The 26,673-nt window shown below is 47.6% G+C and overlaps 2 protein-coding genes across 3 annotated transcripts; one reads left to right on the top strand and one right to left on the bottom strand.

Annotated features, from left to right (window-relative positions):
* Positions 1-172: 172 nt before the first annotated feature.
* On the bottom strand, positions 173-16,945 carry LOC8036291 (zinc finger protein 532). The gene is made up of 9 exons (XM_029973205.3): positions 16,624-16,945; positions 16,367-16,528; positions 16,217-16,283; positions 16,041-16,136; positions 14,020-14,493; positions 11,245-11,560; positions 7,393-7,820; positions 3,684-3,887; positions 173-660 (listed from the first exon to the last, which is right to left on the bottom strand). The coding sequence occupies exons 1-9, from the start codon at positions 16,785-16,787 to the stop codon at positions 256-258; spliced, it is 2,316 nt and encodes a 771-aa protein (XP_029829065.2). The 5' UTR covers positions 16,788-16,945; the 3' UTR covers positions 173-255.
* On the top strand, positions 15,823-25,327 carry LOC8036288 (DNA repair protein complementing XP-A cells homolog). Of its 2 annotated transcripts, none has more exons than XM_029973208.3 (6): positions 15,823-15,893; positions 17,237-17,371; positions 19,784-19,984; positions 21,257-21,419; positions 23,595-23,712; positions 25,023-25,327. In XM_029973208.3, the coding sequence occupies exons 1-6, from the start codon at positions 15,838-15,840 to the stop codon at positions 25,172-25,174; spliced, it is 825 nt and encodes a 274-aa protein (XP_029829068.2). In that variant the 5' UTR covers positions 15,823-15,837; the 3' UTR covers positions 25,175-25,327. The 2 variants fall into 2 exon arrangements, with proteins under 2 accessions (XP_029829068.2, XP_040077126.1); XM_040221192.3 differs by lacking the exon at positions 15,823-15,893 and adding an exon at positions 16,989-17,177.
* Positions 25,328-26,673: the final 1,346 nt, after the last annotated feature.

Genomic DNA, 26,673 nt, shown 5'->3' with positions numbered 1-26,673 from the left:
TCCCTCCAGCAGGCAGTTTCTGTTTCACCATAGACTCCCGAAACCAAACTTCGAGCCTTGATATTTATAAAAAAAAATTATACCTCGTAATTCAGGGACACTGTCTTAGCTAAAAACAGTCGTAATCCTAAATTTGAAAAACAGACCATTTAATTAAAAGAAAGACTGCAAGTTCCGTGAGGCACGTTTATTGGATTTCGTCCCGCACGTAATGAAAAAAAACAAAAACAAAATGCTTGAGTTACGTGCCACATGTCACGCGTTTCCGCTCGCTTTGACCTTCTTGAGGAACGCCATGCCGTGCGTCCGTGTGTGGCTTTTGAGTTCCCGCTCCGTGTCGAACGTCGCCAGGCACACGCTGCAGCGGTGCCCCGCGCAGGCGCCCCCCGCGTTGTTCCCCGCGACCGCCGTGGAAGACGCGTCCTCTGCCGCGTTCTCGACGATGCGGTGCACTCCACGGAGGTGCTTGCGCAGCGACGGCTCCACCACGTAGCACAGGCCGCACTCGGGGCACTGGAACGTCTCGTGGTTGGCCGGCCGGTGGGTTGCGATGTGTTTGCGGAAGACGGCGGGGTCGTCGGACTCGAACGCGCACTTCGCGCATGTGCGCGCGTTGCTGTTGTTGTTGTTGTTGTTTGGAGCGGCATTCTTGGTGTGCCCCTGCGGAGGAGAAGACAAATCTGTCATGCTTTGCAGATTCGTTCTGAGCTGAACGGAGGCCGGCGTTGGCGCCGGCCACGAGCCGATGGCGCCGATCAAAGGTGCAATGTCGTGATGTCCGTCGTTTTTAAGTTGGTTAACGTATTCAAATACGTTGACCTCGTAAGCACTCGCCCGCGACTGCTTACGAGGAGAGAACGCACTCTGGATCTGCCCTGCCTATCAGGCAGCCTGGAACACTTCCGATCGAAAAATTGACTATCGTACATAAATATTAATACGTAGTTAGATAAAAAAAAACTATTGATGGTAAATTACCGGTAGTATATAGATAGTGGACTACCAATATTCCCGTTAATAGTGCTACCAATAGTCAACTTTTGATTGCTTGACTATCAATACTATCGAAAGTCAACTTTCAGAAAAGTGTGGTGTTACGAAAATGAAAGCACACCCAAAAGGGAGACGACGAAGGATGTGTACAGGCAGACAACGCGGGGCATGGGGCAAGACATAAAATGAAAAGGAAACTGAACATAAAAGTTGCATTTGCATACAATAAATTTAGAGATGGAACAGACATGGCGTTTTTTGTACTTTTTCTGCGCACATATTTTGTGTATTCCTAGGGTTATTAATAAATTTTAATAAATACATTACAATATTCATTCTAATATAAGTCGACCATGAATATAGGTGGATGCCTTTATATTACACTCGCAGAAAATAATTAAAAAAATATCTGAATATAGGCCGACCTTATTTTTTAAAAGAATGGAGGAAAGTTTGGGCAGAAGACAGAAAGAAACAAACCTTTATTTACAGCGCTCTCAGCCAAATCACGGCGCGATGCCAAAGACTTTGTCGTCTCCGGACATGTCATCGTCATCGGAACCTTCGTCATCCTCACAAACTCGCAAGAATACCTCACTGATAGTACCACCGATAGGTTTTTTTTTACTGTCAATACTTTGATTTGGCTTCCACAATAGACAGTACTACAGATACCGTAAAATCCCGAGAGATAGCCCACCTAACCTCAAGAGAAAATCGGCTGAAAATATGGAGTGGGCTAACTTTCGGTGTACAATCAAGAAAAGTTTAAAAAACTTGCTATTTTTAGGTCATGTCCCTTCCAAGCTTGTTATGGTGGCGAGGGGCAACGAAGCAAAGATGACTGTACTTCCCAGCTAGCAACGTTCGCTTATATCCCGCCAAAGCGAACTAGCCGCATTTACGCCATCACTGATCTTAGCACTACAGTAGACTCCCTTTAAAACAAACACAAAGGGACCCTGAAAATTTGTTCGACTTATCAGATGTTCGCCTTAACAGAAGTGCCCTAATTATCATGCTGGGCATGTCTAAATTACTGTTGACCATTAAACACAGAATGAAAAGGCCTACAATGAAGAGATACTTAAAAAGGGACATTTATTTGGCTTACCATGCCAAAAGAAGAAGAAAAAAAAAAGAATGCTTCACACACCACTTGAGGCGGAACCGATCCATTCGGTGATTTACGGCCTCATTTACGGTGAATTGTCGTCTGGCAGCACTGTTACCGATGTCTTCCGCAACCGAAAGAACTTTTCTTTTGTAGGCGACCAATGATTGTTTTCGCGCTGACGCCATTGCCGAGCCCGACTTTGTACGAATGGTGGCACCTCGGACATTGGGATTTTAATAATGATGATAGCTGTTCTGAGTGCCATATTGCTTTGAACCCAAAACTATGTCAAACAGCGTTAGATCGCGCCTCATCGAAGCTGAAAATTTAAAAAAAAAATAAACCTCGTATTATATGCGGGTTTTTGCGGTACATCTGGCATACACCTCGGCCGGCGCAATGCGCGGCGTCGCCGTCGGTGCAGTGCCATCGCGAAGGGGACCTATGAAAGTTCGAGTTAACCAAAATGCGCGCGCAAAGCGGTTCGTGTTAAACAAATTTTTTTTGCATTGCGTCTGGGAGACCAACCAAATATTCTTACTTTGTTCGGCACGTCTGAGAATTCCGCTTAAGCGAGTTCGCCTTATGGGGAGTCTACTGTACTATTACTAGGAGTGGACAATCTTTCGGTGTTAAGAAACATATAGCGAATCGAGCCAAAAATAGGGGTGGGCTATCTTTCGGGGGTGGGGCTTCTCAAGATTTTACGGTTATTCTGCATCATTACTTCCAACCTGCGTACTATAACTAGGCTGAAGGTTCTGCAGTATTAGCGATATCAAGTCTAGGCATAGTCTATCAGAAATGGTCACTCAAAACATCGTCAGAATCATCTCAAGCCCACAGTGATAAGAATAATGCTTAAAAAAATGGGAAATATATATATGCAGATGTCCCAGGGCTGCCCGAGAGACGGCACCAGCTTGCCAATGTGTTCATTTGGCGATCACGACTAGGCACAATGCACTCCGTTACAATTAAATGCAAATGTGTGAGCCGGCCCCTTATAGTTTGCTTCATCATTACAAACAGACTAAAATGATTAAGGTGGCGAGGAGTGGTTGTGCACAGTGCGGAAGCCAAGCCCAAGCTTGCTTTTGCTGCATTGGTAGCAGACGGCATTCGGAAGATGGTGCGGCTGAAGCTGGCTTCAGGCGCTGCATTCGCGTCTATTGACATTCAGTCTTCTTAATGGGCTGAACGTGAACAAAGAGTTCAAAATAAGTACTTACCGCGGATAACCTATTTTCTCCAGCGCTGAATATTTTTATCAGCCTTACACGAAAAGCGTGTACTTTTGGCCATCCCAACGGTTTGTTTTTTTCCCACGGGAATGCGGGGCTAAGGTATCGAACTAGCGAAAACTCAATCCCAAAAGCATGAAACTTCACTAAGACATTTAACAATTGGCCTTAACCTTAACAATTGGGGCTCCCGTCCGTTTGTTAGATGCATCCAATAACAATAAGAGAAGGCAAGAAAGGCATAATGACACCGCATTCACCTCCCCATGAGGAAGACTGGCAACATGGGAGGAGGAGGGGAGGGAGGGGTCAGAAAACCGTCGACTCACCGCTTCTGGCTGTTGCTGCTCCTCGGCAGACATGCTGTTCTGGCTGCTGTTTTGGCTGTTGCTTCTTGCCTTCTTCTTGGGGCTGTACGTTTTAGTGACTGCCTGCCGCTTTGCCTCTCTGGCCAAGCGAACTGCTTCCTCGTCTATCACCTCCTCTCTGTCCTGGTCCTCGCCGTCGTCGTCGTCATCGAGTTCAATCACTTCCTGTTCGGAGACCAAACGGGAGAGAAAGGAGAACAGTTAGGGACAGAAGGAACTGGGACTCATTCAAACTGTACCCGATTTCACCATTAAAGGGTAACTCCCGCATGTTTTCTTGACTCCAGGGTTACTACGGTTTTCAGTGAAGAAAGCGTCCCTGAATTCTGAGGTGTTCATTTTCTTTCTTATGCCTTATACAGTTTTGTGGATAACCTATTTCGAAAGTTTTGTTTCGGGGGCCTACGACGAAACAAAGTACCGGCTCGAGCATGATGGCAACCCTTGTGATTAGCTGCATGGCCATTGTGCGACGCCAAGTTCCTACTACGGTACCGCAAAACATACGACTGGCCTCGTCGCAAGAGCGGTTCCGGTCAGTCGGGTAAGATGCTGTTTTACTTTGTTTCGCAGATACGGACTAAACTATGGATGCCAGTGAATGCCACCTTCGGCACCACGACGCACTTGAGCGAGCAGGGAGTCGATCATCTTTGTGTGCGATCGCCAAAAAGCACTTGCAAACTACGGCCACTAAAACATAGAATAGCAAGCAGGAAGGGTCCGCTTGGACGGTTCATAACATGCAGCAGAAAAACATGGCGAAAGAAGTGAAAGTACGAACAAGAAACCTTAAAAACAAAGATGACATCAGGGCACAAGGTTGCTCGACGAACAGCCAACCACCACTTTTAGTATTGGTTTTAGAGTGAACCGTGGTTTCCCATTGCGTAATATTTTGGCAGTGCTCGTATTTAATCTCCATAAATCAATGTCAGGCATTTACCATATTATCCCGAGATAGTCCACCTAAAATCGATAGCAAGTCGGATGAAAATCAGATGAAAAGTGTGCCATAGAAAAAAGTTCAATTTTGTGACCCTCGAAACTTAAATGATCGCAGGAATGAACTTAAGGCGACTGTCCTTCCCAATCAGCAAAGTTTGCTTGTCTCCCACCGTGGTTAAGTAATGCCTTTCTGCCAAGGTCACCATTGGCCAGGACCCTGCAATTACTAGAAGTGGGCTACCTTTCGATGTTTCAGAAAAAATAGCAAATCACGCCCAAAATAGGGGCGGGCCATCTTTCGGGGGTGGGCCATCTCTCGGGATACTACGCTAATTTGGTCACGCTTCAGAGTGGCGAGACTTCGGCTCTCGTGTTGCTTAAACCATTGTTTCCAGTTATCCGAAGCTCTCCAGGAAACATTTTTCCGTCATCTGGAAACGTTGGAACAGTCTGTGGCGGAGCTGAACGACGTCCCCTGAGCTCCGAAAGTCGCATTTTCGAACCGTAAATGTCGCCAGTTGCACTTGCTCGGCGTTGGGCAACAGAAAGGCGGCGCTTACGAGACAGTCGGGTACTAAAGATGCGTCGCTACTCTGCTAATGCGTTGCCGCCAGTCGTAACTGCATCGCAAGAAAACACGCTGGAGCCGTCTATAGGGTACTCTGGAACGATTGTGATCCGCATTATAACTAGACTGAAGCTTCCGCAGTATTTGTGAGACCAGATCTATGCACAATCTATGAGAAATGGCACTCGTAAGCAAACGTGTGAACCAGCTTTGGAGCATAGCCTATTTAGTAGCTTGAAGCGGACCACAAGATCTTTCGTTTCCCACCTTACGACTTGTATTTTTCCGAAAATATGCGGTGTATGTTAACGTAAATTTCAAAATTTCAATGAGGAAGTTTTCTTATGTGGCACATTTAGACACATTTAGCGGATGCCCGTTAAGCGCCTGGCCACAATGGTACCAGTCCCGTTGGTTCCGGATCTGGTTTCGCCCGTCCGCAATCTTGCGATCTTGCCCGTCATTCTCCTTATTCTCTTTCATACTGTCTGCTTCTGCTAGCAATGTTTGCTTGTTCCACGTCTGTTTTATGCTGCACATGGTGGACACAGTTTGAGTTGAGCGCGCTGCCCGGGAGGTGAAACTACAGACACCGAGAAAGCAGAAGCAACAGGTGACATCACCTACATTGTCAAGCCAAACAGCCCAAGGAAAACGGCGAAAACAAACTTATAAATGTCGACAATCGAGGAAAAGCTACAGTAGCCCTGCTGAACCCTTTACTAGCACTTCCTTGGCAAATGCACCTTTTCCTAGGTATCCTGCAATAAAGAATTTTTGCACTGCATATAAAAAACATGTTATATTATAAATTTACTAGATAGAGTACTGGAAGGGCTCCTTGAAAATATCTTTACATTACCTTAAAAGTCCTTGAATCGTTCCTTCTTTGAAGCCTGTACGAACCCTGATATAGTTATATCCAAATCAACTGTCTAGAAGTGGACAAGTGGAAGGTTAGGAACGACCTTGACGAATTCAGCTGAATTTTCGTTTCAGCATGGTGCATGCTAGTATAAGTATTTAGCCGAAAGCACCGTTTACTTTGAACCCAAAATCTGCTCTTCGCATGCGACTAGAATAATTGTCACAAAGCTGCCGAAAGACAAAATCTTTGATGGTGCAGGGATTTAAACCCTGGGTCTCCTGCACCACACCGCCTCCTCTTTTTAGGGGTTTCCTATCTGTCTTGCAAATGCGTAAAAACAGAATGTACCCAATCGGAGGTGTTCTGAAGGCACGCGTCGTCGTGTGGATCACGCCATGACGCTTGCCGGCCCGTGCTCGTTATGCTCCAGAAGTCCTTCACCAAATGTCCCGCTACGTGTTCCCCCAGCGGACAACACGAACTGAATCGGCCAATTTGGCCTTTTTCTGCATCTGCGGTCCCCACGGGTTCAATCCTCTTTCAATCTGTCAAAGGGTTCGAAGTATGGGATCTCAACTTCGCACTTTGTTACTAGTTGGGACCACAGCCCTCTCAAAAACTGTCTGGCACGCCAAAGAAGCACGAGGGACTGTTTCTGCTCGTGCTGTCCGCGATGGTACATCCGTGCGTTTTTGTTTACAAGCCATAGAAACACGTTATCGTAATCTGCGAGAGCCAAGGGCCGCATTGAATATAGATGTCCCTGCGGACATCTTCATCGACCGACATTTGTATACGTATCTGCATTTTTATCCCATTCCCGCAAAAATTCCCTCTGGGCAATGGGGGTTACACCATAACAAAAATTTGTGGCGGATTGCTGGGCAATTGTGTTGCATACAGGAAACGTACTAGCATCACAAACGTTTTAGCGATACTCTCATGGCACTCTTCATCAGACAGTCTAACGTGCACAGTGTGCACACTTGACAGCTGTTCCTAGAATGAAGCGATGCTACTGCTTGTCGGGCTGATAAACCTGGCAATCTTCCAGAGCCTTCCATACCCTTGAGCACCTTCTCGCCTTCCCCTCTGGTCACACAACCTCCTCGTTAACCAATCAGCGTCGAGCACCGCACTCCTCCTCTCCCACCAAACAACCAATCGGTATCAAGCCTCGCGGCCACACTTTTATCCGGGCTTCACAAAATGTCGAACGCCTAGCCACAAAGAACATTGCGTTAATAAATAACTGAATCGGCGTCACGCCCGATGGTTTCACTTGCCTCCTTCTTGACGCCGGCCGAGTACGGCGCCCCTGCGACACCCTCCGACGACGCCACCACCGCCACCGCGAAGCCCCGCTCCTCCGCGACGAGCGACGACGGCTCGTGCAATCCAGGATGCAGCTTCTCTAAGTGCGCGATGAGGTCGGCGCGCGTGGGCTGGAGCGAGTCGCATGCCGTGCACTTGAAGAGGGAGCGTCCGCACCGCTCCAGGTGGTTCCCCACGTGGGAGGTGAGCAGCTCGGACGAGGCGAAGACGGCCTCGCACAGCGGGCACTTGAGGATGAGCCAACAGGTGGAGCGGAGCTTCGGGTGCACCGACTTGCGGTGCTGGTGGAAGTTGTCCAAGCTCACGAAGGCCATCGGGCACGCCTGGCACTTGTGCAGGGCGCTGCTGTGCGTGTCCACGATGTGCGCCGCTAGTTCGTCTGCGAGCGAAGACGGATTGGGGGACGAGAACAACGCGGCATAGACGTTAGTTTTTTTTAAACTCACATTTTTCCTCTTGCTAATTTGTTTTTGAACACTGTAAACAAATTGATTTTTCGTGGGCTCAACGTTTCACCAAGTTCACGGGGTGCGGGTCTCGGGGAATATTTTTCAGACGAAATTTTGCGATCTAGGATGACATACGAATGGTGATCAATAGAATTTGCCTCGTAGGCTTTAACTTTTTTTTATTCGGGATGGAACGGAAAGATGTCACAATCAAAGGAAAGTTTGGAATCTCCTCTTTCCCAGGAGCACATCGCTTCTCGATATAGTCCCCAGCGGCGGCGATGCACTTCTGCAACCGGCGCACTGCTCTGAACGTGCCGTTGTAGATGATCGAGGGTGGCTGTTGACGAGATAAACGCCGCGCTGGAGGAGCTGCACTTCCAAGATGTTTTGCCTCATTCACCTTACAGCCCGGACTTTGCGCCAACGGCGTTGACCCTGGTTTCGTGCCTCAACGGTGGCAGTAGCGGTCTTATCAAAGCGTTAAAACGGGGAGGTCTCTGGTGCGATGTTCAAGCCGGCGTCCGTCAAGGTCAGAGGAGACGCTCCAAGCGAAAAAAAATGCGCGCCTAAAACAATACTTTCTTTTTTCTTTCAGGTGTGCTTTTTGGACGGCGAGACGCCCTTGGCTGAGGCAACTCGGGCACGCGCCAATAGAACTTTATCTGGTCTATCGCATCGCAGCATCCGCCGTGCTGTGTGTCCTCACCTATCGAAAGGTTATGGGTTTGAATTACGTCCAGGTCACCAATGTAGGAGCTGGAGACAAAGACGACCAGCTCAGACGGCGGTAGGATTGAAACTGATTTTTATTTGCTCACGCTGCTGAGCCATTGCTGCTTTCTTCCTTGTCTTTAGTAGTTCGCTGCCCGAGCTGACTATGAGGGTCACTACATATATATCTTATACCCTGGCCAGGACTCGAGACATCCACCCCCGAGGCCGAACGAACACAAGTCCTAGCCAAACACCGAAGCAGCGCTCGTGTACCGTTTATGCCTCATGCCGGCCTCCGGTGGTGGACGTACAAAACCAAACACTAGGGCCTTGCCACATCCACTAAATAAGCTATGCTCCAGAGTAACGACCCGTCGGCCATCTTGTTGCCTGAAATCATTGTTGCCGATAGTCCAAAGCTTTAGCGGAAATCGCAGCGAGCGCCATTCCGGAAACGGAAAAAATAGTCCGTGATGGGCAAAACAAAAGCTAGAGAAGTCACATTTTAGAATCATAACTATCGCCATTTGCACCCACCCTGCACTAGTCACTTAGCTTTTTCCCCTGACAAACAGCAAATGCTCGCAGATTTGGGACTCTGAGCGTCCGGACTCGGGGGTGGAGTGGCCGAGCAACGGCTCTCAGGGGCCCACAGTGCAGCAGGCTTTGCTCGCCGGCATTTCTGCTGCACGGCCACCGCTGGTACGGTGTGGCCGTTCTCTCCACCGCCACCACCCTCCAATGCCTCGTCATCCCCATGTGTGGCACGAAAGTCGTTGTGTTGGACGAGCGCGTCTCGTATTTACTGCCTTAGCTTATACCCTTCCCGTGGAATAAGCGTACCCCCGAGTAAGAGTGACTTTTTACGTGTCTTGGTCCTAAATCCGGCCGTTCAATGGGAACGTCGATACCTCGTCGTATCGCTTTGCCGACATTTGAACAGCTCGTTATGTGGCTTGTAACAGCATCGCATCCCAAATTTTATCTTCGAGCGCTACTGGTGCAATCGCTTTTGTCGCTTAAGCAAATTTAAAAACCGAAATGTCGCAAGTGACAATGGATCGAGCTTCTCCGGAAAAGTCTGCACAGAAAACTCCTCCGGATCGCTCAACGTGCTCCGCCACATTGCAAATGGATCGGTCGGAGCCGCTCGGCGAAAGCTCGCCATTTGCCACGGTATCCGGAAAGCAATTCGTCTGCTCTTGTGCAGGTGTTGCGGTGATGTCAGAATGACGCCGAGCTCAGATTGAAAGAATAGAGGGTACAATCAATGCTGGATGCCACGAGGTCTACCCACCATTTTTTTTTTTCAATCAGTCAATACAGTGAAACTTGTTTATAACGAACAGCAGGAAACGCTACGATCAGTTCGATATAGCAAGTAGTTCGATATAGCAAATCCCAGCTACGACTTTCCCGACGATTAAATATCGATCTTTAAATCGCTGCAGCCACCCAGATCCAGCGGTGAAGCCCTCGACGTTCAGGAGGGATGCAAAATCTCTAGCATTGCTTTGCAACATCGGTCCGGAGACCGGCAGGTTCCGCGCACGAATGTCAAAAAACCATTACTACAGCGCTTTTTCCACCTTGTCGTACGCCGGCTTGCAGATGCGCCTGCTGTCCGCGTTTGGTCGTTCGCGAGTCTGATTTCTTTTCGCCGTGCTCCACACGACTGATTATGTCGATCCGTCCGAAAGCGGCAGAGCCTGCCGCTGCTTTGTCGTCATTTCGGGCGGGAACTAGCTGGCCCACACAGTGAACAGAAAGTACAATGGGGACAAGAAAGACGACAACAAACGACGACTAAATTAACGAGAAGAAAGGAGGGAGGGAGAGAGAGAGAGAGAGCTTTGCCTGGGGGTGGTTGACGCTTTCAACGGCATGTGACAATGCTATGGAATCTGAAATGCGATAGGCATATTGCCTCTTGGGGCATGCCGTGTCAAGCCCCAAGTGAATGCGCAAGGTGAGGAGGGTCAAACTAGAGTGCCTTCAAGTTCTCTTCGGCGGGACATGACAGGTCAAACTAAAGTGACTTTAGGTGAAACAGCGTGCGAAGGGAGAGGAGGCGAGAACTTCTCTTTCTTTCTCATCTCTTCGCTTCCGCCTTGTAGCAACGCGCTAAAAGATTTTTTTTAGCTTATCTCCGTTTTTTAATTGCTTTTCTTCGTAAGCAACCGCTTTGCATTTAAAAGATTTTTTTTTTTCTGTGCCAATTTGGAATCACTTTTCTTCACTTATTTTTGTTTGCAGCTCGAGCTTTTGGAATTGCTTTTCTTTCCTACACTTTCTCCGGCGAAGGCATTGGCTGAAAGACGATTGTTTGCAAGTTTTTGGAAGCCTTCCAGGGGAAAAAAGTTTGATATAGCCAATATGTTGTTCGTTATAAAAAGTACTTTTTACATACATTTTGATTTAAATTTTTCGTGAGTTCGATATCAACAATAATTCGCTGTATGTGGGTTCGTTCTAAGCAGGTTTCACCGTAAGAGCTCAGCTTTCCAACATCATCGCAAACCCTCTGCAAGAAGCGGACAACCTTGTGCTCCGCATACACGCGGCTCATTTTGCGATTCCACAGCTTGCTCGTAAGTATCTAGGGGGCGATCCACGGGACGATCCGGCGAGGCTCACTCTGATCGAGCAGCAGGGCGGGGCACAGCTGGCAGTGGTAGCCCACGATGCGGTCGAAGTGGTGGCAGTGGAGACAGACGTGGCGGTGGAACGCCGCCCAGGGCTCCTCCGTCCGCAGGCCACACTCGGGGCAGACGAAGGGCCGCCGCTGGAGGTGCAGCCGCCGGTGGGCGCGCAAGGCGCATTCCGAGGTGCACAGCATCGGGCAGCTGGCGCAGCGGAGCAGGTTGCCCCGCGACGGGTGGAAGTGGTCCTCGCGGGCGGAGGCATCACGTAGCTCCACGAAGCACTCGGAGCACACCACGTTCTGGAGGACCTGTGGAAGGGACGCGGAGCGCATTGTGCGAGCAGCGCGACCAGCACGTCCGGCGGCAGACTCGTACCGGGCACTATGGTGCCCGAGACGGGTTCGGATCCCTTAACAGGCGTATTTACCGCATCCCAAAAAGTGGTTCCTCGATTTCCGCCCAACGGTGTTGTAGCAGTGTCCTGCTCTCGCCTCCAACCAATTTTGCGGTGTCGCGGCGGTGCCGGTAGATATGGCAGACGTCTTTTCTGTCGCAAGTTTCCCTCCAGCTTGACGGTCTGCGGATTCCAAAGTAGTTGCGAGAAGGGACGCCCCGACGCCGGCTGTAGCTCTTACTTTTCGCCGGGCCTTCTAGTAACAACCGCCAAGATAGAAACGTCCAATAACGTGATGCGACGGCTTCTGCACTGTCATTCGCTGCACCTTCGGGATTGTTTTTAACGCTCGGGCGGGAAGGGACGGCAGACGCGCCGGTCAAATATGTGCTTGAGACGTTGTAGCGGAATGCATCCGACTAGCCGGCTACGAGCCGTGGCGTCCTCTCTAGCTTCTGACATGGCAAAAAAGGACCGTTACTTCACGGGTTTCCCTGGCACTTAGAGGGCTACAAACAACGCACGGCTATTCGATTCGAACTACTATTCACACACCGCGAGTCTAGGGTGACCACCTTCCTGCTAGCGAAATGCGAAACACGTGGGGCCAGGGGGGGGGGGGGGGGGGTAGAGGGAATTTATTAAAGGGCAACTCCGCTTCTTTTCCAATAGTGCAAAACTATACAGTTCTCTTTGTTATCATCTACAAACCCCCCATGGCAAATATTACGACGGAATTCCGCCTAGAAGTTCATTAAAATCGCTGTCAAAGTTTGACAAGCACGAATCCGCTGGTTTTGGATGAGACGTGCGGGCCAGACAACACTGCCCGGCTGCATTTCCGCTTCCTCCAAATTCCTTCTACTGACACGTCCGTGACGTCATCAAGCATGTACAGCTTCTTTTTTTTCAATTTTGTTTTCTTTCCTGGGGAGAGCACGGGTGGCGCCAGCGCCGTGCTCTCCCCGGAGAGGGAAGCTGCTTTTGTAAGAATTTTGAGTGACAGGTTAACCTTCTATAATCTTCTGGGGGGAAAATAGCGACGCCTGTGCTAATCCAGGAGGCACAAAGGAGGATCCTGATAAGAGGGGAGCTCCTTCTTCCCATTGTATATCACGTGGGTGTACATGCTTAGTGATGCCGAATATACAATGTTTTCCGGCTTTGCCACCGTTTCGGTTTTGGTTTGTGATCATGGCTAGAGTAAAATTACACGAAAAATATTTTATTTTTCGCGAAACAAAGGATTGGGGACTGTTTTTGAGTGCTTCGAAAAGCAAAATCGGCCACTATCTCAAAATTTTTGAAATTAAGCGGAGTTGCCCTTTAACACGCACACCCCAAACCGTGGCTCTGGTAACACGTTTAATATCCCGTGCTGCTTATACACCTGCAAATTGTATAGAAGCAATTAAGTTCAAATAATTTTCACTCCCAATGATATATATTTTTTAATGCTAAATATGTTACTAAATGTGTCAAAGTTGAAAACATAAAAATCAACTGCAGCAGAACTGAATGCATCAAATGGAAATAAGAAACAGTAAATCTTTTTCGAGTTATTGCTTCCTTTTTTGAGTTATTGTACTTTTATCAACATGGTCCCACACAAATTTTAAACATTATGTTCTTTCCAACCTTTGTCAGTCGCAGGCCTTTTGCCTTTCGTGGCCAACTTCACTAACAAAAGATTCCATAGCAACCCTTTTGCATTCACACAGTGATTTGAAAATAATTACAATAATTTATATTTAAACTTTTGGCAAACAATTTTCCCTTACAATATTTTACCACCAAAGAGAGGCACAATGGAGCATGTGCGTAGGTTCTCTTGCAAGAACGACAATCACTTTTGCAATTCTTGTATATAAAATGGCGTACCATTGCGATTCACGCAATTACCAGCAACCTACGCACTTCCTCATGTCCTGTTGTTCGACAACATCATGAGTTGCAGAGTGAATTTTACGACAGTGTGAAATGCGGGACAATTTGAAGATTCGGGAATTTCTCGTGGGACGCAGGACACGAGCCCTTTATGCGGGACAGTCCCGCAAGTCGCGGGACGCGTGGTCACCCTACGCGAGTCGGTGTTTGTCAGCTCATACCGACGCTCCTCCTTGCCGAGCGGCAGAAACATACGACCGCATGGTCGTCGCCAGAAGTATGCCGCTTGGAATGCGTTTTCGACCGGTTTGTTTACGGTCCTTCCCGCCCGGGAGTCGAAAGTCGTTCCAACGTGGCACCGAATTGTGCGTATGATTGCGGCAGATGACACATCTACGACGTTGTTGCGGGGAAATCAAGGGACCGCATCCGAGGACGCGAAAAACGCCATTCGGAGAGGGACCACGCGAGCGGAAAGCCACGGACCTTCTCGAGCACCGTCATGGGCACGTCATCCTGCGCCACGCCCGGTGTCCCGCCGCCGTCCTGCGACAGCTCGACGGGCACCAGGGTCTCCCCGGGGCCGAGCGCCGACAGTGTCGCGCCGCTTGCCCTGATGTGGCAGCCCTGTGCCCTCATGATGAGGGTGCAGCGGTTGAACGCCAGGTGGCACGAGCGGCACTTGCAGCACGGCAGCCGCGCCAGGAACGAGCGCCGGGAGAGGTGGCGCCGCAGGCTTCGGGAGCAGCCATACTTGTCGCCGCACACGGGGCACTCGAAGCCCTTGCGGTCAGCGGCCTCCTTCGACTCACCGCCGCCGCCCTTGCCATTGCCCGCGAGGCGCGGTGCAACAAACTTTGGGAAGGGATCCGTGGACCACTCACGGAGGAAGTCGTCGAGCGTGACGGTTCCGAGGTCGCCGTCGACTGACGCCGGCTTGCAAACTGTCTTCTGGGGAGGCTACAGAAACAAACAAAAAAAGAAAACGGCAAAGAATTTTAGAGGGAGACTGTCGGTAACTGTTTGGCTGAATATTAAAGATTGCAAGGGTAGAACTGGAAGCAGCCATGGTCATTGAGAGGATGAGTAAAAGCGGGCCATGCCCTTCGAGTGCCCAGCCTTCAGTGTGCGCTCCGAGCCTTCCGCTGTGCTTTGGCTGTGCATGAGCGGCGCTCGAGAGACACAAGACATTGAAGCATCGTTGAAGGTACGAAGTTTTCACTGGGGGCGGGACAACTAACTGAAGCTCCTCCCTGTCATTGCCACCTCGTCAGTGATGATACAGAAATTTGGGTGCCACACAGTCGTACATTCGAGGAAAAATAAGATGCTATAAAGAAGACGAAGGCGCGCTGCTGAGCGTCACGTTTACTGTCCCAGGCCCAGAGCTCGACTGCCCTGGGCATGGAGCACACACTCCCCCTGGGGCAGTGCACACTGTAATAATGAGGATGATTATGGCTCCACGTCCAGAAATGCCCTTACAATACGATTACTTTGATACTGTCTGTGTATCAATCTACACAAAGCGCATCAGAGTTACAATTCGATTGTCTTCATTTTGTTCTCTTTGGATGGCTCTGTGAGCCTGTACCCCTGCTTTCTGGTGTTCATCGAGAGTTGAGCGAGGCACTACTTTCAATAACATTGGTCACATTGAGTAAAGTTGTGCCTGGCTTCTTTGGAACAGAGTGAAACATTTCAAAGCCATTTTTCGGTTCCACTAGAAAGCGCATTTCTCTCTAATTATAAAGGCGTTAGATAATCCCGACATTAAAATAGCCGGCGTAGTAGTGATGAATCGAAAAGGACCGACAAACGGTGTTTTTCGATGGCGAGTTCTTTTTTTTGTTTTGCTTCGGGGGACAAATAGAGCCTGTTTAAGAATAGTGATCGTGAACCACGTTCAGCTACGACTGATTACGCTCATCGTTCTAAAAATAAAATGAAAACAAAACAAAGAAAAAACGTTTTGCCGACTTGTCGCTCACCTCAACGAACCGCATTGGTGAGGACGGACGCTACGTTGCCGTCGAATGCACTCGTCAATCACACGGTCGTTAGCGGTCGTTGAAAGAGTAAATCGGTGGCAGTAGGTCAATGACAAGTTGAGACTTTGCCTGGGCAAAGTTGGGATTCTAGTTTCCAGTTATCACGCCGATGCAATAACTTGGACCACATGCCTGGTACGGACAACGTTCGTCTCGCACACATTTGGCACTCCGCGTGATCATCATCATCGATGCGGATACGAAAATCCATGCCAATCCAAAGCCATTGACCATTCCACAAAACAAATAAACAATGAAGAAAAAAAAATCCCGCAACGCCATTTTTGCTCATATTTTTCACGGGTGGGGGTATGCGTTTCTGTTCCCTCTTACTTGCGAGTTTGACGCTACAGATTATAGGAGCTTTAAAGGAAGGCACTAAAGCATTCCATTAGATGCTAGTGGCAGCCATGCTGACCCCGAGATCCGAGAAACAAGCCTGTAAATAAATCTAACCTGTGTCACCGCGGTTGTAGCAGTTGTGCGAGCTACTGAGGACAGCATCTTTTTCACGGTCGTTTGCGTAGCCGAGTTGTTAGTGTCCTTCGATGCCTGGTGAGAAAAAGAAATGCCAAACGTCAAAAGACTGTACGCCGCGTGTATCAGCTAACTGGTTCCAAAATATGACGAACCTTTTTCGAGGGTCTCTTGCGAGTTGAACCTGCTGCTGCGTTCTTCGAACCTCCCTTAGTGTAAAAGCTGTGTGGAAAACAGCGACTTCATTTATTCCAGCACCTCACCCGAGTTGATTCGGCACAGCGGACACTGAAAGATAAACTTACGCGTAGAGCTTCTGGTGTAACGCTTGTTCCTTGCTTATCGGCTCGAAGATGGTCGGATTGTAGTTGACCTCCCTTGGATCTTCGCCCTTTTCATGGCCAACAAAGTGCTTGGAGCAGATCCTCGAGTTTTTTGTCGGTGACCAAGTGCCGTCTGTGTCTCCCCTTGAAGCACAAGACAAAGGCTCTTACCAGAAGGAGAGAGTGTGCCAGAACACCCGAGGTTCCAGCGCGATAGTACGGTTAGTGTTTTCGCTTACCGGGCTCGCCTGACCAGTTCTATCCAGTCGTTACGTCGTTTAGCGTGGTACGCCTTGGCAGGAAAGCTGAAGAAGCGTAGCCTTTGACCCGAGTCCGAGACGGTGCGGTAGGTGCTCTTACAGCCGGTTACACAACAGTTCACATTGCTGCGCGGCCTCCACATTGACTATGTGTACTGTGGTACACATGAGGCGATAGCGGGCACAGTGTGATACGAGCCGCACGAAGCCGATCGGAAGGAACAGGCGTCGCATCAACAACGCCCGAACTCGAACGTCCTACGGAAAGTACGGCATCTTGCCGCTAGACGGCGCAGCGGTCTGTCTACTCGTTTTTCATTTGTTGCTTCACGCCGCATCACGCCGTCGTAGAGCGGAGAGAGACGCCGGAAAGATATCGCGAATTCGAAAATGGTCTTTGTCGGCTCTTGTAAACCTCGAGTTTCGTCAGTAAGATAACCTTGAATTGTAAGAAACGCGTTGTTAGGTTTAGAGCAAGTATACCTGGGTCTGGGTTACTTGGTAGGTCTAGAGGAGCTTCGGCGAGTTCGTGGGTGAGAGCGAAGTTTTAAGTTTCTTTATAAGCTATATAGTTATTTGTTCTCTTTTCCAGATTGGTGACAATGGCAGATGAGAGTGAGATTGTTCCAGAGCTCACAGATGTGCAGAGGAAACGAATCGCCGCCAATCGCGAGCGAGCGCTGCAGATCAAGAAGGCCAAGCTAGCAGTCAAGAGCATTGCCGAAAAGTGAGTAGACCCGCGATTCGAAGGCGGAAATAAAAGGTACCACTGCACATAAAACCTTGTGGTAGCCTTGCCTGTAGGGCTTATAACTATAAATAGGATCACTGTGCTCTGCAGAGCTACAGTCCAATATCTTGCTGCTCACTTAGTGTACACTGGTGGGAAATTCCAAGCAAAAAATAGAAAGTCTTAATGCCTGCTGTACACTATGAAGCATGCAACGCGCTGCTCTATGTAGTACATGCCAAGATCCAGTTTTCTGCATGCTTCACAAAGTGGCTGCATGTTGTCACATATTCATAGAAATAGTTTGTAATATATACTGCCTGAACATACCTCTGAATAACAGATGCACATGTTATATTACAGATCTGACTAGCTGATATGCACAGATATGTTATTGTATATGTGGCTAGCAAATATATGTGCATACAGGGTCATGCCTCTCACTCTCGTGCAAGTTATGAAAGTAGGGGAGTAAGTGTAGGGTGTTTGCACATGACATCAATCCACCATTTTGTTATTAGTTTGTTTGTTTTTCGAACAAATTTACTAATTTGATAGGTTACATCGCAACCTGTTGAGGAGATGTCAGCCTGGTAAGACATAAGCTGATATAAAGATCCGTCACTAAACACCAGCAGCCGTCGGATATCTTGATTTCGCGCTGGTATGTACACACAACTGAAGTGTCCTTTTCTTTAATTTTGTAAATATAAAGATGGTGTCTTATTGAGAGTACCCCCTATACGGTCCAAATACAGTTCAAACCGGTATTGCAACAAGTATAATATGGAGGTAGAATACTAATAAACATAGGAGTTGGTACTTCGTTTCAAATAATCTTTGGCACACTGGCCTCCAAAGCACTTTAGTCTGGAGTGTTGGCTTTCCGCCCTGTTGGATGGATAGCTACTTTGCTCACCTTGTGAGAAAATATTGTTGAGATGTTTTCCAACAAGATGTGATCAGTGCAGCGCATTACATTGTTGTTTTCCCTGCCCCCTCTGTTGTCATTTGGTTCTCTATAGACCATTCCAGAAACCAAGTTCTGGCCAGTGACGCTTTAAGTGTTTGAGCATCGCACGCTTCGCTTGCTTTCTGAAGTGATGAACACGCGCATGCCGGGCTGTGATTTTCACACGCCAAGCTGTGTCAAAGTTTATTTTTCTAGCGCATACAATGCTGTGGTCTCACTGGCAAAAATAAATTTGCGAAGATGGCTTGACTAGGCTCCCTGACCTCATCAAGCTGTGATTTTGTAAACATTGGAACAGTGTATGTGGCCTTTGTAGCTTTCGCTCCAGGAAAACCTTACCAGTCAGACTCATAGGCGTGCACAGTGGTGTGGTGGGCAAGCACGTTATGGCTCCCCCTTACACCTCTTGTGTTACACAACAAAAATAGAACCTTACTGAATTTGCACCCCTCTCAAACAATTTGGGGAGGGGGGGGGGGGTGCATAGCATGCTATGCCCTCCCCCCTAATGAATGGCTCCAGGGGGGTGCAAATAAAAATATAGGGTGGTCCAAGTCACCAGGCTTGGTCTAAGATGGACCGTAAAAATCTACACCTGCACGTAGCAATCAAAACTTTTCATCAAAGGTGTATTTCACAGGTCGGTTTTTTCTTGTAAAATTACAAAGTGTAGCTCTTTTTCTGTAAAAAAATAGGGCCAAGAAACTTGCCAGGGTCTACAGCTGGCAGCGACGCAGACGACGGGTGTCCGCTAGCGGGGTGTGTTTGGCGTTTGTATTGATAGATGGCGCCACCTCCTTTTCGCGACGGCTCGCGACCACCCTGGTGTATTGAAATGACCATAACCTTTCTGGAATGTTCCTTCGGGTAAAAAATAAATGCGGACAATAAAAGCAAAACTTGAAAGCAAAAAAAAAATGTGTGTGCATAACGACGGCACTTTTGCTGCCAACGGATTTCGTCTGCGTGCCGTCTGCTTTCTTTCGCTGGTCAACCGCACCTTCGGACGCTGCTCCTGACGCCGTCTATCAATACGAACGCCAAACACACCCCGCTACTGGACTTGGTCGTCTGGGTCATCGCCTGCCGTAAACCCTGGCAAGTTTCTTGGCCCTACTTTTTACAGAAAAAGAACTATGCTTTGTAATTTTACAAGCAAAAACCGACCCATGAAATACACCTTTGACGAAAAGCTTTGATTGCTACGTGCAGGTTATGATCCATTTTAGATGGAACCTGGTGACTTGGACCACCCTATATAGCTCCAGTCTGTTGGCTATCGTTATATGCTCCTAATGGCTCTGGAGTAGCGTAATAAAAATTGAGCCTTGCTGAATTCGCACCCTTCTCAAGCCATTAGGGGTTGAGGCATAGCGTGCTTGTCCCCACACCCCCCTTGCTGTGCATGCCTATGATCTGACTATCTTTGTTGTCAGTAATGCGGCAGGCAGGAGGGCTGTGGACACCGGTGGCGGCTTCCTGCTTGACCAGGAGACAATGGCCGCCGCGTCGCAGGGCTCTCCTGTCAAGACAGTGCAGATGCCATCGGAGCACTCGACTTGCGATTCCTGCGGCAAGGCCTTTCTCCTCTCCTTCCTCCTCGAGAACTTCGCCCTAGAAGTGTGCGACAACTGCAGGTGTGTGCGTGCCTCCTATTGGTTACGAGTTGTTTCGGTGGCTCTTATGGTTCCCATCTGTGACGTCACAGCTAGGGTTATTGATTGCCAGCAACGATGGGCTTAAAAAGAATGAGATAAAAAGACAACCCCAAAAACCACCTTAGTGTGCCCTTTTATCCCTTTGACGGTCTAGCTTTTTTTTTAGTTTATTAACAATGGCTGTTTTTTAATGGTTAGGTTTTGTTTCCTAAGGAATAATATAGAGAAAGGGTCAATGAACCCATTTTTTCTTGTCGCTTTCTCACTCCACCAGGCGGGCACTTCCTAACGTGCATTCGCCGCCGTAAATGTACGGCTGCGACCGTCAAAGCGTTAAAGAGGTGCCAAAAATGAACTTCAAACTTATAAACTTGAAACGTATAGGAGAGGTACTCTTGGCAGTGCCCACTTACCAAGTTCTAGTCCAAATGTCTGGTTTTTTTAGTCACGCTATTTGGTTCGGATGGCGAGTGAACCAGTCTCTGTAGTGACACCCCGTGCGGAAGTGGAAAAAAAACGAAACAACCAAGGTTCGCTCAGTTGTCGCGAGTTGAAAAGGGTCCCCCCCCCCATCAATTTCTCTGCAGCTGTTTTACCGGTGCACAGCTCTGCAGTAATCACAACTGTCTGGCGCACATTACAGGTGGGCGGGTGTGCCGCACTGGACAAACTGCGTTTCTTACGTGGCGTCTGGAATGTGCCTTCGACCGACGAATCTGTGGCGTTTTTTAGTCCATCCCTTCGACTTCCAACGAACGTCAACGGGACAAATTTGGTTTTGACGAGCTTGGGATGCCTGTTCAGAGCTCGGTCCTTTGTCCTTGCGTTGGTGTATACCCCGCTTTACCTTATGACAAACTGCAGTTGATGCTGCGGTTCGTCGTAGTAGGGGGGCATAAAGTGAACCCCATGCCGTCCTCATAAAACTCACTCGACGCTCACACTGCATTAAATTAGCTCCGATGGGTCATAGCGCCTGCGGTTCGTTGTAAGGTAAAGCGAAGTGGAGTCGAGTTTCTCGTCAGTAATAGACACGTCTGTTGCCCCAAAAAGTCATCCGTAATGTTAATTTCCTATTATGACTAGCCAAAAATGAACATATTTACTCAGTTCCCCAAAAATATTGCCTGTATAGCGAGGTATCCTTGTTAACTGGGTTTGTATCAAAGAGACGGGAGTGTATAGCGGTTCCATCTTCCGTGCCGTCTCTCGCATGCCGTCTCTCGCAATATACGCCGCTTTTTCTGGCAGGGACAAAGAGGACAAGCACAAGCTGATAACGCGCACGGAATCCAAGGCCGAGTATCTGCTGAAGGACTGCGACTTCGACAGGCGCGAGCCACCGCTCAAGTTCATTGTCAAGAAGAACCCGCACTACACCCTGGGGAGCATGAAACTGTACCTCAAGTGCCAGGTACGACCCTCGCCGATGTGGTCGCCATATTTGGTTTCAGCTTAAGTCCAGATGCAGCCGATGCTACGACTAATCGAGCAGCGTAAAAAGCACAGGTCACTAGGCCCTTTCCATTTATGGTTGGTTCAGCGATGATGGAACACGTACAGAAACACGACACGTATGAACACCACGTCTGCCACCGCCAGGAATACTGGAGGCAACAGCATGGCACTTCCTTGACATCGTCGGCTTTTGAAGATGCGTGTGTTTGGCAGAGTCATTCGAACACTCTGCCTACGGTATTGGTACTTTTGTGTCGCCGTCCAAAGCCGCCATGGTGCTCGTTCGTCGGTTTACGTTGCACGAAGCTTGTGTGTGTGCCGAAAACTCGTAGGTGCCGCCATTCTTTTGCGCAAAGCTTCGTGCACGCTTTCACCGACCAGTGTCGTCCTGGAGTACCACCTCCTGCATTTTTGTTTTATTTTGAATTGGGTAACGTTGGCGATTCTGCTCGGCTTTGTTGCAGGCTGTTTTAAAATGCGATAGGACGGCACTTCTTTTTCGTGCCAGCCGTCCGCAACAGCGCGGAACCTCTGGAACAGTATGGCTTCATTGACAGTACTCTAGGGTTAACTTGGTTAGTGACTTTAATTTGTGTGAGGCAGAACGGTAAGTATGTACGTTCGGCTCATGGTGTGATAAAGGCTGCGGACATTGCGGCTGTATGGTCAGCATCAGCTGGATGGTCAGCATCACTTCCCGGCAGGGGCAGAGTTAGTACCAAGTTTCCCTATGTCAACTTTATTTTATTGAAAAAATGTATTATACACCAGCCAAAAATCCGTTTTTAGTGACAGCAATTATTGGGTCAACAAAAAAGATCTAGACAATGTTTCGGCCTTAGCGTCACATCTCAGCAGATTCCCCCCCCCCCCCCCCCCCCCCCCCCCCCGCCATCCAAATGCCTCTACCGCTGTCCCCACAAGCCTGACCCTATAAATCCGCCACCCCTGCTTCCCTACGAAAATATTTGAACTATATATAACGCACCATTTGTTGCTGTTGATTATGTTTTGGTATCAACCGTTCGAAACAGCAGAGCTGATCAGGTCAACATTCATGTCGGTACCATTTTGGCAGTGTAGATCAGACTTTACATTGCAACGAACTGGGCACTTTTAACTTTTGCTTACTTCTTTGTCTTTCATTTCCCTTTGAATTTAAAAAAATAAAGGGTAGTATAAAACACGGAACAAAGTCAGATCTGCTTTGCCTCAAATTGTACTGAAGTCGGCACCTACTCTAGTCGTTAAAATATCACTCCTTGGATGTGATGCAAGAATCACACTCACATTCAGCGGGTGATTGTAGCTCAGTTTTCTGCCCATAGGAGTCGCCACAAGCTTTCGACGGTAACCACGCCCATGGTTGGGTTGTAACTGTTGTATTGGGAGGTTTTACTGATGTTTACAGGTCAGTTTGCTTTTAGTTTTTTGAGTCGCCTATGTTGGTGAAATGCTGTATACTTGCAATGTCAAACTGTTTTTAATCTGTGGCTGAAAGAGCAGGATTGCTGGAAATGACAAAACAATTCTGGAAACATTAGTCAGTCTTTCTAGCTTCGAAGGTTCATCATTAAAGGAAATCTGGCTGCTCTCCATGGAGTAGCCTAGTGGTAACTGTACCTTTTAAGGGAAGTGCTGCTCGTCATATGGTTTTAATTTTTTACTCTCGCAGTATGGCCAGAGATGATGCCATGCATTTACAAGACTATATCATGCTTTATCACACTCCCAGTATTGTGCATACCTGATGTCCAGCAGGATAGATGAATGCCAAAAAATTTAGACTTTTATTTACCAGAACCAATTCTAATAGGCTCGTGAAAACCTGCCCCCTTCACATAAAAGGGATATATGAAACAAAGAAAAACGACGGAGAATAGCACTGGTGGATCGTATAATTCTGTTGCATCAAAAGGTGAAGAAGCCCTTTTCAAAAAGCTTTCGACTCTCCAAGCTTGGCAGATTCCTCCTCTCCGGCGTTCGCTCTGCTGAAGTGGAAAAGGTGGAGGGCCTGCTGGGAAGAGCTTTTCCAGCTATTCTTACCTACAACAGACTATAAGTGGTATGACTAACAATATAATGTATTAATGAATGAGGCGGCTAATAGCTCTGCTCTATGGTTTTCCAGGTCGAAGAGAGGGCAATCGAAGTTTGGGGTTCGCTGGAAGAACTCGACAGGGAGCTTGAGAAGAAAGATGGCGAGAGGGCCAAAAGAAAACAGAAAGCATTCAACAAGAGAGTCAAAGGTGAGGGCGTTGCATTGCACGCCAGGCACCAACTTTGCTCAAAGTGCACATTCCACCGTAGTCAGTGACACGACGAGAATGGCGGGGAGGTACTTCATTTGTCTCGTGGATAGACCTCGAGGCAGCTAGCATTGAGGTCCACCCGCTATCCTTCCAATCGGAGCCAATGGAAGCTCGGTGTTCTGACGTCGCCGCAACCCCTGTGCAAGAAGCGGACGAACTTGCACTCTGCATGGTCTTAAGGGGACAGTGACAGGGTATTTATGGTGGCCGAGGTTTTTATTTGTATATGACGTACGAGAGCTCAACTACCCAGAACACAATTTGCAGCTCGAAATTTGTTTTCTTTGCACACGGAGACGGCCGATCGAGAACTGCTCTGTTTGAGTCGCGCTCACTCTCTTCTTCGTGGTCACGTGACGTTTTCTGTGGTCTTACTGAACCACCAAAAGATAATCAAAGTCATCGGTCATTGAAGGCTCACGCTCAATACTAGAGATAGAGATAGAAAAAATAATGATATCCAATTTTTGTGGCTTTTAAAAAAGCTGACAATACTTTGATTGAAAAAAAAGGTACACAGCCGCATGGCTTTTGGTAACTTTCTCCTCCTCTATATTTCTTCTTCCTCCCCAGTCCGGTTTTGGTTTCGAGCAGTTACGTATTTTGACTTTATTAAAAAATATATGTGACGCTGTAGCAAAATATTGATTGGGTAGTCTTCAAACACCATAATAAACTGCCTAGCAAAAAAAAAATAATAATAATAAAAAAAATTGTGGTGGTGTCAGTGTCTCTTTAGCAACTCACACAGATCCGAGAGGTGAGGTCAAAAAACCTTGCATGGTTTTCACAAGTGGCATCCTCTGAAATTTCTATCCTTCCGAAGGTGTCACGTGGAAAAAATATTATGATTTTTAAGCTTGAAAGCAGCATATTTGGGAAGGGAAGGAATTATAAATGAAAACATAGCACGATCAATGTTGCAGTTTCTTGGAAGTGTTGCATATATATACATTTTTCTGGAGTTCCTTCTTTTTACTGCATTTTGTTTTTTTTCACTATTGATTCACTTTGGGCACATTTCCCAGATTTATTTATGTATGTTACAGGAACAATTAAAATGCTCTAGGCCGGTTCTGCTGTGCGAGCGTCATTTGTGTTTTGTTAAAGCCCCGCATAACGTCTTTCATGGGGCCTTGAGGTCTCCGATTTAAAACTCTGGGATCTAGGTGACTTCTCCTGTGGGAAATGGTTTACTGTCAACCTTGCTTACTAACATCCTTTTTTTTTATGTTTTTAATTTGCAGAGTTGCGCATGACGGTGAGAAGCAGTTTGTACAGACCTCCCGGAACAAACCACGTCCATTCTTATGGCGACGAAGAGCACGACGCAGACAACGACGAATACTTCAAAATCTGCGACAGCTGCGGCCACCGGATGAGCTACGAAAAAATGTGACGACTTTGTTCACGCACATTGTCTCTGTGAACGTATTTTATAGGAGCCCGCTCCCACATTTTATTGACGTGGGTGGGGTGTGTAACTTAAGCTTTGCATGAGAATGTAAATACAAGTCGATGTTAATAAATGCCTCGGAAATGTCGGTCGGCGTGTTTTGTTTGCGATCTGAAGACGCCCAAACGTGGGCAATTCGTAAAGCGACGGCTCCACGGAAGCAGTCACGAATTGTTGATAGACATAGGGCATGACACAGTTTCTTGCAGAACCTTGCAATGGTGGCACTTGTTTAAGGTTATGGACTCTAAATTGTCTTTTGTCGAATGTACCTCTTGCAAACTTACTTGAGCACCAGGGAGCATGCTGCGAGTGTCTGTTCCAGAGAAAAATCATAAAACAAATGCCACTCTACAGATGTACTCATCAAAACATAATTTTCGTCATTAAAATTGTGTTACGCAGTTCATAGTTATTATAATGTACGCTAGAGGTGCTGCTGCAAATTGAAGCAGACAGCAACCAGTCGGAAATTGACTTCCGGTAATGCTTTTCTATGGGAAAAAGTGAAAAAGCTAGGCACATTGGAACATTTCTCAGTCGCGCAGACAAAATAATTGGTCGGTTACGGCGTTTTTATTTGAAATTCGTGGCATGAAAAACGGTGTTAAAACCGCTTCGACATGTATTTATGTGCACTGTCGGACACTGTTAGCGCGAACACGGCGTCGGCGCTTTCCACCATGGGGGATATACATGTCAAACGAAAGAAGGACATGTGGAAAACCAAGAGACGGCAAAAACTACGCAGCAACACTGGGTAAATAACTCCTTGTGCATGCAGGCGATCAAACTAAATTGAAAGCCACGTAATATAGTCCAATTTGCAATAAACAAGTACTGCTTTATTTTTTCTGCTCATGAATATATGTGCAAAGATGCATATTCTGGGTTCTAATCATCAACCGCACGCTCCAAATTTTTACAAATAGGGAGAAGTCAAAGAACAGGGGCCCGACAAAAACTGCCCGACATAGGAAATAATAAAAAAGACGCACCTTTCGTAGCCCGCATACTTCATTTTTTACATTCGAATGTTCTTTAACTGATTGTAAAGATGCATGACAGTCATATTCATGGAGTGAAAGCATGGGCATATTAGCAATATATAAGCACCACCAGAATGCTAGCGAACCTTGAACACGCTCTACATTCCTTTCGATCGTCGCTCGTTTTTACATACCTGCCATGGAATAGAGGTTTGGGCCTGAAATATAGCGAAGCGTAACATCGGTCAGTGGTAAAAAAAATGCTTTAATTAAAGCAATTACCCTTTTACAATAATAATAAAGGTACATACTATCTGGTACAACCTAAATAAATAGTTATTCATGTTATTTTCCGGCAGAGACAAAATTCACGCCAGTTTTCCGGAGCACCACAAAAGTGGACTGGTTGCTGTCTGCTTCCAATTTGCCTCTCGGAAGTTGCATACACCAGCA

The sequence above is a fragment of the Ixodes scapularis genome, unplaced genomic scaffold, assembly GCF_016920785.2.
Source record: "Ixodes scapularis isolate PalLabHiFi unplaced genomic scaffold, ASM1692078v2 PGA_scaffold11__112_contigs__length_91849675, whole genome shotgun sequence".
Classification (NCBI taxonomy): Eukaryota; Metazoa; Arthropoda; class Arachnida; order Ixodida; family Ixodidae; genus Ixodes; species Ixodes scapularis.
The sequence above is the reverse complement of the archived record's forward strand: the minus strand, read 5'-3'. Positions and strand labels throughout refer to the sequence as shown.

Coding starts and splice junctions, on each gene's coding strand:
- LOC8036291 (XM_029973205.3), bottom strand. CDS start 16,787: ATGTGGAGGCCGCGCAGCAATGTGAACTGTTGTGTAACCGGCTGTAAG. Junction 16,137..16,216: donor GCAAGAGACCCTCGAAAAAG/GTTCGTCATATT, acceptor TTTTCTCACCAG/GCATCGAAGGACACTAACAA. Junction 11,561..14,019: donor CCATGACGGTGCTCGAGAAG/GTCCGTGGCTTT, acceptor TCCCTTCCACAG/GTCCTCCAGAACGTGGTGTG.
- LOC8036288 (XM_029973208.3), top strand. CDS start 15,838: ATGAAGAAAAAAAAATCCCGCAACGCCATTTTTGCTCATATTTTTCAC. Junction 19,985..21,256: donor GAAGTGTGCGACAACTGCAG/GTGTGTGCGTGC, acceptor TTTTTCTGGCAG/GGACAAAGAGGACAAGCACA. Junction 23,713..25,022: donor ATTCAACAAGAGAGTCAAAG/GTGAGGGCGTTG, acceptor TTTAATTTGCAG/AGTTGCGCATGACGGTGAGA.